Source organism: Melanerpes formicivorus, unplaced genomic scaffold, assembly GCF_026170545.1.
Source record: "Melanerpes formicivorus ecotype bairdi unplaced genomic scaffold, bMelFor1.0.p_v2 SCAF_15, whole genome shotgun sequence".
Classification (NCBI taxonomy): domain Eukaryota; kingdom Metazoa; phylum Chordata; class Aves; order Piciformes; family Picidae; genus Melanerpes; species Melanerpes formicivorus.
The window spans coordinates 7,444,232-7,457,403 of record NW_027142367.1 but is presented as its reverse complement, the minus strand read 5'-3'; the positions used below and the strand labels follow the sequence as shown (position 1 = coordinate 7,457,403).

Below are 13,172 nucleotides of genomic sequence, written 5' to 3'. Positions count from 1 at the left end.
ACCTTTTACATATTTATAAACATTAATGAGGTCACCCTCAATCTCCTCCAAGCTGAAGAGCCCCAGCTCACTCAGCCTTTCCCCATAAGGAAGATATTCCACACCCTTAATCATTTTGGTGACTCTGTGCTGGACTCTTTCAGGCAGCTCCCTCTCCTTCTTGAACTGACCCAGAACTGGACACAATATTCCAGATGTGGCCTCACCAGGGCAGAGTAGAGGGGGAGGAGAACCTCTCTTGACCTACTGACCACAACCCAGGATACCATTTGCCTTCTTGGCCACAAGAGCACATTGCTGGCTTATGGTCAACCTTCCATCCACTAGGACCCCCAGTTCATGCAGCATGTACAGGTCTGCTCATGTACAAGAAGCTGGATGTGCGGGCTGTGGCTGCTGGTGCTGGGCTCCCTGTTGCAGAGCCCCTGCTGCCTCAGGCCATTGCTCTGCCTGTGTGAAAGGTCTGGGCATTTCACCTCCTGCTTTCCTGGCTCTTCCTACACTTCCCTATAGATCATACTGGTCATACAGGAACTTCTCAATTTCCATGCTGGATTTGCCTGTTTAATTTCAACAACCCAGTCCTCCTCAGCAGTAATCCAAGCCTGCTGGCAGGTTTATTATCTTTATTTTGAAAAAAATGATTAGGCTTAAGAAAACAAAAGAAAAGTCACTCACAAAAACACAGTGTGTGTCCCCTGCTTCCTGACAGCACTGTGTAGGTTGGCTTCTTTCCAGTGTAAGTGACAGAGGGCACAAAATAAAAATAACTTTCACTGGAATGACTAGGAACAGATAAGCTTTGGGGAGAGGAATGCTTTGATTTTAAATTAGATCCTAAAGTTAGCTGGATATGCTGCAGCACAACATAAGGGGGGAGCTTGCTGCGTGATCTGCAAGCTTTTATGCTAGAGCTGTTGTGCACTTTAGCAACAGCAATGGCTGGATTGTCCCATTGGATTTGTATTCCTAGGGAAAACTATCTAGATAGAAATCTTAGGTGTCCTAATTAGAGAATACTTAATGGTGCAGCGCTTTGCCACTTTCCAATTTGGGCTTGCAAGCATTGTGTTCACAAGTAGCTGTTGTTTGTGGTTTGTGCTCTGCTCCTGCACATGAGCACAGCATCTGCCTTCTGGAGAGTCCTTGAGCTTTGCTGAAGGACTTGCGTATACCGAAGAGAAGGGGCAAGACCCTTTCAGCCTAGCCATTTGTGACGCTGTGACATCTGCAACACATCCAGCTGGCAGGAGCTGTGCATTGCACTGCATTTACAGCAGGTAATGAAACACCCAACGGGACTTGGCCCGATGCAGTTCCCTTTCTACACTGCTTGACTTCGTACTTCAACATGTCTATACCGCAGTTCTGCTGGGGGGGTTTGTACAGAATACCTGAGTCAGTCTCTGGGTGTCCATCCTGTAACTATATATCTATCCACCTTTGACTGCCCTTCCAGTACTGAAGAGTGAGGACTTTAAGACTTGAAATTTGGTGCTGTGGGATGGAGCCAGGAGAAATCTAACAGGTGCCGTGCTCTTTTTCTCTAAAGTGGGAGCATGGAGCACCTATTTGAACTTAATCTAAGCTAGGTCATGTCATATTCAGGGAAACCATGGGTTACAACTAACTCAAAAGCGTGACAGGCAGGCAGAATCCAAATCCTGTATGAGATTTGTGAGCTCTAAAAACTCCATCAACAATACTGTGGATTTTTTAACTGGCAAGGTTTCAAGAGAAGAATTAAGAGTGCGTGAATATTTAGATGTTGATTTTGTTTTACAGAACTATTTTCATGCTAGTGACTGAGGATCTAAAAAAAAGATACTCCCCTCCCCAATCTCTTCTTTAAGACACTGAGTCTTAAAGGGATAAGAGCATTAACAATACCTGCTGATTCACTGAAATTTCAGGGAAAACTGACTCCATTGTCTTCAAACCCATAAAGTCCCCTGTCATAAAGACAAGGACTAAAACAGAAAGGTGAACTGCACCACTGAGTTGTTTCAGTGTTTAAATGGTAAACTACCCCCAGGTCTTTGATGTGTTGTTTGTTTTTTTTAACATTTGGTCAAAAATAGCAGTAGTCATGATAAGCAGAATGCAGAAAGATCTGAAATCAAGTTAAGAAAGCTTTTTGAACTTCAGCTCCATAGGCATTCACATAATTTCCCAGTTATCTTCTTAAAGGATTATGGAAATAGAGACAAAAAGTGCAGCAGCTTTTGAAATTGAATTGCTTAGGCTATTGGGAAGAGTGTTTGAGAGCGGTAATTAGCCTTAAAAACAAGCAGCAGCATCTTGGAAAGTCTCTCTGTAAGCTCTGATGTCCCTGGCTCTGTGGTCCTTTCCACAGGGCAGGGGTGCAATTTGGGGGTTTAAAGGTTCGTCAATAAGGGTGATGAGGGGAAAACCCCCACATCTATCATAATTACACATCACACCAGCAAATCTTGGAGCTCTTACTAACATGCACAGCAACTGCTTAGGAGAAAGAAGGGAAAGATGAGAAGGCAATTTACCTTTCATCTTGATGCAAAACTCCCCCAATAGGTTTTCCAGCTCTGCTTCTATGGTACACATGTTCTGGAAAAAGAGAACAGTAAGGTCAGACAAACCCTCTTTCTGCCTTTTGTTTTGGTGATTGTCTGGCGTTTTTTGTTTGGTTTTCTTTTTGTGTGTGTTTGTTGTGTTGGTTTTTTGTTCTTTGGGTTGTTTTTGTTTGTTTTTTAAGCCTGTATGGAAGGAAATATTTTGGTATGCAGATGAAAGATATTTTGCAATGAAATCATTCTGCCAGAGCCATCCTTGCTAGCTAGGTCTGGCCTTAAAAACAGCAGCTGAGCTGTGGCTGCTTACTCCAGGGCTGAATGTAACCCCCATGCTCTTCTGTTGCACTCTAATCCACCTGTTGGCAAAAGGCAGCCATGGCCCTTGAAGCGTAACCTGGTTGCTGTCCCAGTCCTCTCCAGCCAGGACATGTGCCAGGAGCAGCTCCATGCCAAAGTGACTCCCAGAATGATTTAATCTCTTAAGAAAGAGGGTCTACACAAAGAAAAAAGACTGTGGGAGATGGGTACTGGACATTCTCCAGCTCTTCCTCCAGATTTAGGAAGGTTGTCACAGCATGTGTGCTGGGATGTTTGCCACACTACTGAGACCCTTCTTCATCTACTGCCTGTTTAACAAAAGAGATACTGATTATAGCAAGTGAAACTGGATAGGACGCAGCAGATTCCAGCCAACCTGCCACCCCAAAATTTGCACAATGTGAAGGACGTAAGTTAGGTGAAGAGTTATGCTTTTCATCTTGTGCAGCAGTTCGTGACTATAACCCCAGTATCATAAAGCATAAATATTATTATTTCAAGGAACTCTTGGGGCTCATGTAACCTGTCTTTGTAAATCATCAAGCAGTCACCGAAAGACATACAAACAAATAATACTTTTGCTTTGCTGAGTTTTCTCTTCATTCTTTGGGTGGAATTCTCCCTGACGGAATGACAAAGTTCTATGGCCTTCATGCAGTGCAAAAGTGGAAGACTAGATGGATGAGGATGTACCTCTGTGTACTCCTTGTAACTCCGGTTGATTTCAGTTAAACTCTCTCGAGCTGCTTTGCTGGCAGGAGACATGGCAAAGGCTTGCTTCATTTTGCTGGCACCATCGCAGAGACGTCTTTGAATACAGTAGGCTTCATAAAGCTCATCCACCTGGTGGGAACAAGGAAGGTGAATACAAAAGGCAGTAGAAAATCCAACAAAATAAGTTCAACAACAGCAACAAAAAAGGTCATTTGCATTACAAGGAAACTCAGTCAAACTGTTAGATCCAATGGAGGGCTGAGCAAACGACGCTGTGATACTGTTACCGTCTACAAAAAAGAATCACAAGATAAAAATAACTTCCACTGTAAAAGTCTCATTACAGCAACACTAGATGCTGCCAGTAATTCACCTGTTTGCCCTGTGTGGCTTTAACCATTGCTGCTCCTTCCCCCCCCGGTCTGGGCTAATTACACTCCTAATAGTAGGGCAGGCATGCAGCAAGCTTCTCAGAGGTATGGATGTGGAAGACCTCTTTTAAATGCAGCTGCAACATCCACATGGCCAAAGGGGACATTTAACAGGCACGTTTAATAGGGCCAGCAATGTCTTCGGTATTGTGAATTTCAGCCATGGATCAAGGCTGTGCAATCTTTGACTAATAGGTAGTATTGGAAGCAGGAAGTGATTTTATTATTAATTCTCACTATCCATCTTTCAGAAACTGGGAGTCATAGTTACATAGCAGAAGTAAAGGGCTTCAGATGATGACAGATGATGTCACATCACCCCCTGAAGCATCCACCTAATTTCTTAGTCATCTTCTTAAACCCCTTTGGCATGGCTTAGGCACCCAACATTTCTAAGGCATTCTGACAATTTGGCAAAACCTAGTCACACACTGCTCAAAGTCTCACCTGGATCTAGCTTCAGTATGCCATGGATTTATGTGTGCATCATGCTGTGGTTTCCTTTTCCCCTCTGATGCCTGCACTGAGTAAACATTTACTCCATCTGAGCTGTTCAGTAGGAGTCTACAGTGATATATATAGTGATATATACATTTGTATAAACTTAAGCTGCTAGATACAGGAGATGTGGGTTTTCTAACCTGATCAGGGTGAGAAGAAGGAATAGATTAGGCTGTCTCTTCCTTCTGTTTCTAAAGTTCCTGCTAAGACAGGATGATATTTATTTTTTACCTAGATTATTTTTTTTGCTTTTTTATGTCTGACATCAAGCAATCTCCTGGTGCCCGATGGTGCTTCTTGCTCAGCAGTAAACTTTTACAGCAGAATTTCTCTCTGTGAAAGCATCCGGTGCCTTGGCTTTCTCAATCTATGACTTTGTGTTGCGGCATTGGAGATAAGCCTGATGTGTCAATCCAGGCAAGTTCCAAATCCCATTTTCCAAGCCTGCTTAACCTCCAACAAAAAGTGCTGTTGCTTATTTGTTTGGAATGGGATTGGTCTTCCTGACAGCTTCAAAGCCTTGGGTCGAATTTTACCAATGCTAGATTGAATTCCTGATGGCTGAAGCCCCTGACTTGAAGGATCTCTAGCCAGAACGGGGGCTGTTCTGCAAAGTGAAAGAGTTTAGTAGAGTGAAATGGAGACACAGGTAGCAATTTTGCTATTTTGAATTCACAAAGTAATCTTCTTGGGAGTCACAGCCACTCCTATTTTTCTTGCAAGTCAGCAAGCTAAAGACAGCTACTATAAATAGCTGCCACTTGCTATTTTCTTCTGCCATGAGGGGGAAGCATTAACCCAGGACTGATGTCCTGCCCCTGTCCATTCGAGCATGGCCCACCTGCCCCAACCAAATACAAGGGAGCTGCTGCTGTGCATCCCATTTTCCTTACTCTGCTTCCAGTATGGAGCAGTGGTGGGTAGGTGGCAGAAGGCATTACTGCTGCCCTGATTTGGCACAGCTGAAAAAGACCTTTTCTGTCATAGAAACAACGTTTCTTTACCTGCCTGGGCTGTTAAGCTTGAACATAGCACAGCTCTGTTCCTTTTGTCTCTGTTGCTGTGGGTTACAAGAACGAACTAATGGACTCGGCAAGCCTGAGTAATACTGACCAGCATTACCCTCTTGCTTTTCAGTCCTATTATAGTCCCAGGAACCATCAGCTCTGAACAAGTTCGAGTGGGAAGGACTTGAATGGAAATGTTCTTTAAGCACTAATTTTACCATTCATGTTGCCAGCAAGAGAGTGGTTTGGGGAACAAAATTTCAGTTGCCTTATGATTTTTTTCCCCCCTCCCCCTGAGCTCCAAGAATAAGAGAAGACTGAAATTAAAAGGTTTGGATGGGTTGTCATAATTGGAGCCCTTCAAGCTGTGCAAATGCTTTTCAAAAGACTCTCAAAAGACATTTCATCCCTCAAAAATAATTCATTCTTTTGTCAGGCTCAGAAAAGCAACTAATTGCTAGCCGATATGTTTATACCTAAGAGAACACACACCATGGATCTTGTCCAGCTCTAAAATGTATTAATATAAATCATAAGTACCTCTACTGAATATCCCCACCAATGTAATCAAGTGCATGTGGGCCCCAAAACACACAACAAAAGTGTCATCAGCGAAATCTAGGAATAAATCCAGTCTAGCTGCTGCGTATGGGTAGAAACAACTGCTGAATTAAATCACTTTCAGATGTAACTCCCTTTCTACCTACACTTGAATAACAAGCATGTAATGAGCTAATTTTTTTCTAGCAAGTACCTGACCCTATGCTCTCTCTGTACCTAAAAGCAGGCGGGTGTGTCTTGGGGGCACAGCTAGACCTTGTGGGCTACAAACCACGTGGAAAGCCTTTCTTTGGCTCTGGCCACCAGCCCTTCACAGCAAAAATACTTAATCTGGGAGAGGCTTCATCTAGGCAGCCACCATGGAGCAGAGGGGTAGCAGGAGGCCAAGGGCTTCTTTGCCTAATAACATAGGAGCAGATGCAGAGGAAAGCTGATAGGAGCACTCATTACCTTGCTAATGTGGAACTCCAGCCTTCTCATGTATCTTTCGACCGCTTTGATTTGCTGAAGGAGATGAAGAGGCAGAAGGTGAGGCACATTTAAATAAATCACTAAGACACTGCTACACGAGCTCTGCTAGTCCCCATGAATCCCAGAAACAACTCCTTCAAACAGACAAGGGCTTTGTTGCCCATGAATCTGGAATAAGGCATCCCACCTTACTACCATTAATCTGCTGCTGGAAATAGCGCGCACCGACTTCTGGAACTAACATTTTTTTAAACAAAGAAGAGTTTTTCTCTGATGGGATTTCCCCACTTTTTGAATTCTTATAAAAATCAAACAAGCAACACAAAACCCAGAACTTTTTTAGTCCAAAATACAGTATTTACAGTGCTTTGAAAACCTACATTAAAGTTGGTCGGGTTTTGTGTTTCAAAATCCAGTCTCTTGCTTAGCAAACTGCTTTTGCCAGCAGACCCAAGCTTTGTATTTTGACTGAAAAAAAGTCAGTCTTGTTCAGGAAGCAGTTTTGAAAGCTTTATTTTTGTTTCACCCAAACACAGGGAAAAATAATTCGAATTTTTCATTTTTTTTCCATCCCCATAACTTGCAGGAGCTGGGGTGGGCTGGGGCTTGACCCAGGTCCCACAGTCAGTCCTGACAGCCTCCCACCTGGTGGAGCTGGCTGGGCAAAGTTGTACAAGGTGTTGGATTTAAGGGCTGGCAGCTGACAGAAATAGGAGGTCTTGCTCCTCTGCTTCCCTCCTGCTCTGGCAGAGGTCTGCCTCTTTCCCTGTACCCATCCCAGAGCCAGTTTAAGTTGACAGACCCCAGGAAAGGACTGATGGGTTAAGTTTGATGCCACATTAGTGAGCACAGCTGGTGGAGATGTCTGGAAAGAACCAGAGCTCCTGGGAAGCCAAGAGGAGCAGGACACCTTCCTTTGCAAGCACAAATTTTCAGGTCACTTCTCCCTCAACGATGTTGGGCTGGGTAGTAGAACTGGCTGAGAAAGGCTTCCCATGCCAGCTACACAGACCATACAAATGCTAATGCTTCCTTGCAAAACCAAAGGGAGCAACATACCTTATCTAAATCGTACAGGACTCCCTGCAACAGAAAACATGAAACTGATTAATTTTGCAACGCAACAGGATCACGAGAAAGTTATGTTTTGTCACTCCTCAGAAATCACAAGATGACCAGGGCTGGAAGAAACACAGAATGGTTTGGGTTGGAAGGGACCTTTAAAGGACATCTAGTCAAACACTCCTGCCATGGGCAGGAACACTTTCCACCAGACCAGGTTGCTCAGAGCTCTACCCAACCTGACCTTGAACATTTCTGGAGATGGAGTGTCTACCACCTCTCTGTGCAACCTGTTCCAGTGTCTCACCACACTCACTGTGAAGAATTTCTTCCTTACATCTAATCTAAATCTACCCTCTTTCAAATTAAAGCCATGACCCCATGCCCTATCATTACATACCCCTGTAAAAAGCCCCTCCCTATCTTTCTTACAGGCCCCCTTTCAGTACAGAAAGGTCACACTAAGATCTCCCCAGAGCCTTCTCTTTTCTAGGGTGAACAACCCCCACTCTCTTGGCTGCTTCTTCTAGGAGAGGCGCTGCAGTCCCCTGATCATCTTCATGGCTCTCCTCTGGACTTATTCCAACAGGTCCAGAAGATCATCAGTGCAAATTCCCTATATCCTACTCCCACTCCCTGGCTGTTCCAGCACCTGGAGAAGGTTACTGTGCATCCACACAACAAAAAAGCATGACACGTACCAGGCGTGAGTTTCTTTTCATGTCTTTTAACTGAGCAGTCAACTTATCCAGCTCTGCCTGGTGAACTTCCAGATACTCACTGAAAATGCAAACCAGAGAAGGGACACATGAGCTCTGCTATGCACAACAAGGCAGCTGCTGACTGTCCTAAAAGAAAGTCTGCCCAACAAACAGCTCGCTGGATGTGTTTTCAGACAAAAACTCATTTATGTTGATCTGTCCTAAAAACAGCTCCCTGCTGCCTTCTGGAGAGTAAACAGGAGCTGCTTACTTAGCTGTGTGTAAGAGCTCAGCGTTCTCCTTACGCTGAACAACCAGTTTCAAGTCAGTTAATCTGCTGCTTAGTTTATGGGCTGGTGCCTTCCAGTCGCTGCCCTTGTATCTGGCTGGTAAAAGCTCTGTTATCATCTGAGACGTTATCTTAAAGGCAATACAAGCCTCTGATAGGGCTCCAGGAAATTTATGAGGAAAAAAAATGTTGAAATCACAGCTTTTGGGAGCTTTTCTAGCAGTTGGAGTGGAAATGGAATTCAGCCCTATTTCCCACACAATTATTTCAGATTCTGACTTACAATCCAGGCTTCAAGAGATATATTTTCCTCTGTTATGATTAAGGATGTCTGTTCTTGTGATACATTTCTCTAGGCTCTAAATTGTCACAGAAAGATTCAATCAACAAACAGGACAAAGTTTCTTACTCCAGGCCACTCTTCAGGGCTCGGTAGACCTCTTCCATCCTTTTAGGCTGGGGCTCTTTGGACGTGGTGCTGTTCTTATGGCCCAAATTATGCATTTTCTTCACCTTTGCTTGGGGCTTCTTGAGGGCAGAGGAATTTTCAATAAAGGAGTTACACCTGCAAAATGAACATTAAAGAGAAGGAACCCCCCCATAAATCATAACGATCTCAAAGGACCATATCTCGAAGAAATCTGATATTATCTCTGCTTGCAGAAACAAATCCAGTTCTGTGCCTGCCAGTTAAAGGACTGCATTTGTTTACAGGTTGAGAGGTCTGAGCAGCCTGGAACACACGCTGCCAGCTTTTGATGTGCCGGTTGCCTTCCTGAGATACAAACGCTGGTCTGGAAACACCAGAGCGAGTCTGAGGTTCATCAGACGCTTCTCTGTCATACACAGTGCCTGCCCTGCATCACGTTGCTCAGCCACAGCCATAAAAGGGCTGAGCTACGTTCAGCTGCTAAAAACAAAGGGGAGCCCAGATAATCACAGGCATAAAGCCTGGAGGCTCCTAAAGAAGACTGGGCCTTGGTTAAGACCATGTGGAGGACAGCATCATACTGCTGGTCTTGAGCATGGACCATAGGTAGCTCTGTATGGCAAAGGGAGGTTGGTTGTGCTGCACATAGTTGTGCTGCCTCTTTGGTGACTGCTGGTGGTAGGTCAGCATCTAACAACCATCACTGACACAAGCTGATGGTGGCAGGCATCCCTTTGTCTGCTTTTCCTCCTCAATTGCTAACTCATGGTCAGGCACTTGGAGACTTTACACAAGTTAAAATTAATTGTGAAGTAGCCTCCGGGGACATCAGGGACTCGATGACTTTGGTAAGTGCCTTAGGGCTTGAAGCTCAACATCCTGCCTATAGAAAGGGCCAGGAAAGACTCTGCAGCTAAGCTCTGCTGCTTCCAGCAGGACATGATGGCAGCCCTGTCAGGGAAATGGAGTTGTCCTGAATTCACAGCAACATGGCAATAAGAAAACTGTCTTTTAGGTAGCAAGTCTTAAACTGGGGACCTGTATCATGTTCCTGCATATTTCACACGTTGAAAAGATCACTGTGTAAGTTAGTAAATTAAAACGGTTCCCTGAAATTCTCTCACAGCTCTGAGGCATGTGAGGGAGCCCTGCAGTAATGGGGGAGAGGCAAACAGACACTTGGTAGCTCAGGTAAAGGGCAACAGCTTAATTATACAAGCATGAGAGAGAGATTTCAGGCTGGACAACTTTCTTCTGCAATCAGAGAGAAGGCAGCCCTCTCCTCTTTTCCACTGTCACCCTCCCTTAGGATCCGATTTGGACACTCCCTTTAAAGAGCATAGCACTTGCCTGGAGCGTCTCTCTTGAAGCCCGCTGAAGCCAGCGAAGGACTGACTTCTAATAATCCCATTAGGACCTCCTGGAGAGAATGAATGTGATCCTATTGACATGATTTCAGGGAGCCTGGAAGATATTCCTGAAAAGCAATAGAAAGCAGGTCAGTGACAATAGAGGGCAAGAAGAAGGAAGTGAGGTCAGAACTGCCTGGTGTCCATCAGGAATGGTAAGAGGTTAATGAACCTCAGGAGAAGCTGTGACTCAGGACATAAATCTGTTTGCATTGCCACATCGTCCCACCTCAGAAATAAAATAGTCCTATTTTCACTTCTGACACGGTCCAGAGCCTACTGAAAATGTGTCAAAGACACAAATTGGGTCTGGATGTGGGACTAGAAACCAGATGCCTCAGCTTGGCAATCTCAGCACCATGCCTGATTTCTGCCATACGCAGCATGCTCCTGCCCCAGCCCTGGTGTCCCCATGATACTATGATACTATCTGCTACACCAGGGCGGCCTGGAGATTATTTTGGAAGTGTGTGGAGCTCTTAGGGGGCACTCACTATCACTGCAGAGTGTTGTTACATATAATACATTTTTTTTAAAGGATTTGTTCAGCATGAATCAAGTCCTGCAGCTCCCTTTTGATCCTTGTTCATTCTCCCTGTGGCTGTTCCCACCCAGCTGCTGAGAAGGAAGATGTGGTGGATGTGTGCGCATCCACGGCATGCCATGATCAGAGAGGGATGCTCTCTGCCACAACAAGAGGCAAGTAAAGCTCCAGGCACTGCAAGCGCTGCTTTTCATGTGTTTAGGGGTACTCAGCATCCCAGGAGGAAGCACTTGCTCTGTGTGTGCTCATTTCCAATGCCCAACTTGGCAACTGCACCAAACTGGAAGTGGTTTCAATCTGCCTGTATAGAAATAACAAACAAGTGCCTTGGCTCTCATCAGCTCCATAGGCTTGCTGCTGCCATGAGGGAAGTGAGGGATGTCTCCCTCTTCCTTTCCCTCTTACTCCACTGTTTTCTGCATCCTGACCCTGAATCTCACTGCCCTCAACTGAGAACGAAAGAGACTTTCATATTTGCCTTGGTTTTGTGTTGCTTTAGTGAGATGAATGGCCTCACCAAGAAACTGTCTGAGGAGCATCAGGAGAAGCTGAGCTGAGCAGCAGAGCAGGGAGCAGGATGTGAAGGGGTGTGCTGGGGAAGAGGACACTGGTCCTCAGGTGCTGCCAGGGACCAGCTTCCCATCCTTTCACCATCTCCTTCCTTCCTGGGGTGCCAGCATAGCGGCACTGTGAAATGGATTGAGAAAACCTGACAAAATATTAGAAAGATTAAGGAAAAAAAAAGAATCTATTTTAAAACTGGCCCCTATACCCTCACTCCCTTTCCATCCAACAGCTGGGCCAAGTAGTGAGTGTGGCACTGAATCAGGATCGCATGGCTGGAGCTGCTTGGAGGCATCCCTGGCCCACAGGGGTAGCAGTGAGTTTAAACGATCCTCTCACCCCCACAGATGAAGAATGATCACAATTGCCCAAAAAAAATAGCCACTTGTGAAGGCCAGATATTTGCAATGTAATCCTTCACAATCAGATGAATTTATTGAAGATAAACAGCAGAGCTACATGGTGCCTTCACAGCAAACACTCACTGGGGAAAGCAAATACATGGGGAAATACTGTGCGCCCTCCAGTTACATTTAATTTGTAAAGTCCAGATGGACAAATACTTTGGCTGCTGCTTCTCCATGGAGAGGACTGCATAGCCTGAGCAGCTGCTTTGTCAGGAATATTTCTGAGCTCTCCCAGAAACACTTCTTCAGTCCCAGCATTACCAGTGCTACTGGTAATGTGAACTTTTCTCTAATGCACAACCAAAACAGTGTACATCTTTCTGTTTTGGAAGTGAGGGCTGCCCCCTGTGACTGGACAGCCCTCTGAGATACCAACTGGGCTGCAATTAAGGCCAGCTTTCTCCTGTGCTGGGGCCAGTAGACAGCAGTGCTCCACTGTTCAAATCCCTGGCCAAGCCCAGATACAGCTTGGGGCTGAGACAGTTTGATCACAGCAAGGATAAACCTTTTGGACACTGAAGTTGCTCTCGAGCAGACTAGGGTCATAAGCAACCATGCTGGACAGAAACCCATGGCCAGGAGAGATGGAGGAGAGGGTGGGAGTGGAGAGGGAAGAGAAGCTCAGAAGCTGCTGCTCCTTGCAGGGTCAGGAGAAACTAGTGAGGATGTGCTTTGGCTAACTCACACAGGCATAAGCATAGTATCATAGAATGGTTTCAGTTGGAAAAGTCCTCTAAGATCACTGAGTCCAACCATCAACCTAAGACTATTATGGCCATTAAACCATGTCCTGAAGTGCCATATCCACATGTTTCTTAAACATCTCCATGTTCCAGCCACAGATAGAGATACTTGAATTTTTGGCCAATGAGAGCCCAAATTTGGCCCTGCACTCACCCCTAACTCCTCAATGCTCCCAGCACACCTCCACAGGGCTGAGCTCTGCTCAGGGTTGCTGATACCAGCACTTGGCAGAAGCTGCTTTGCAGCTTTCAGGCTCAAAACTCATATCCCACTGTACCATCTTACAGTGTCTGCTCATGCCAGCCAATATCTAGCAGTTCAAACTCCACTGAGAACCAGCTCCTGAAGGACAAAGGGGAAACAATCTGAACACAGTACTCTGGGGGGTCTGCAGAGCAAGTTCCCTTTGGTTTTTGCAAATAACCTTAAGATGGTTAGGCTGCATGCTGTGTGCTCCCATCTACAAG

At 45.2% G+C, this 13,172-nt stretch overlaps 1 protein-coding gene across 3 annotated transcripts in view; it reads right to left on the bottom strand.

Moving 5' to 3' along the window:
- RIPOR2 (RHO family interacting cell polarization regulator 2) overlaps positions 1 to 13,172 on the bottom strand; it is a 73,217-nt gene that overhangs the window by 28,120 nt on the left and 31,925 nt on the right. For 2 of the 3 annotated variants that reach the window (XM_068147533.1, XM_068147535.1), the window contains exons 2-8: positions 10,388 to 10,514; positions 9,017 to 9,172; positions 8,319 to 8,397; positions 7,615 to 7,638; positions 6,535 to 6,588; positions 3,564 to 3,713; positions 2,523 to 2,586 (exon numbers count right to left, since the gene is read on the bottom strand). In XM_068147533.1, the coding sequence (XP_068003634.1) occupies positions 2,523 to 2,586; positions 3,564 to 3,713; positions 6,535 to 6,588; positions 7,615 to 7,638; positions 8,319 to 8,397; positions 9,017 to 9,172; positions 10,388 to 10,514 (654 nt within the window). Of the gene's footprint in view, positions 1 to 2,522; positions 2,587 to 3,563; positions 3,714 to 6,534; positions 6,589 to 7,614; positions 7,639 to 8,318; positions 8,398 to 9,016; positions 9,173 to 10,387; positions 10,515 to 11,507; positions 11,823 to 13,172 lie in introns of those variants that run through there. The other variant, XM_068147534.1, reaches the window with a different exon arrangement.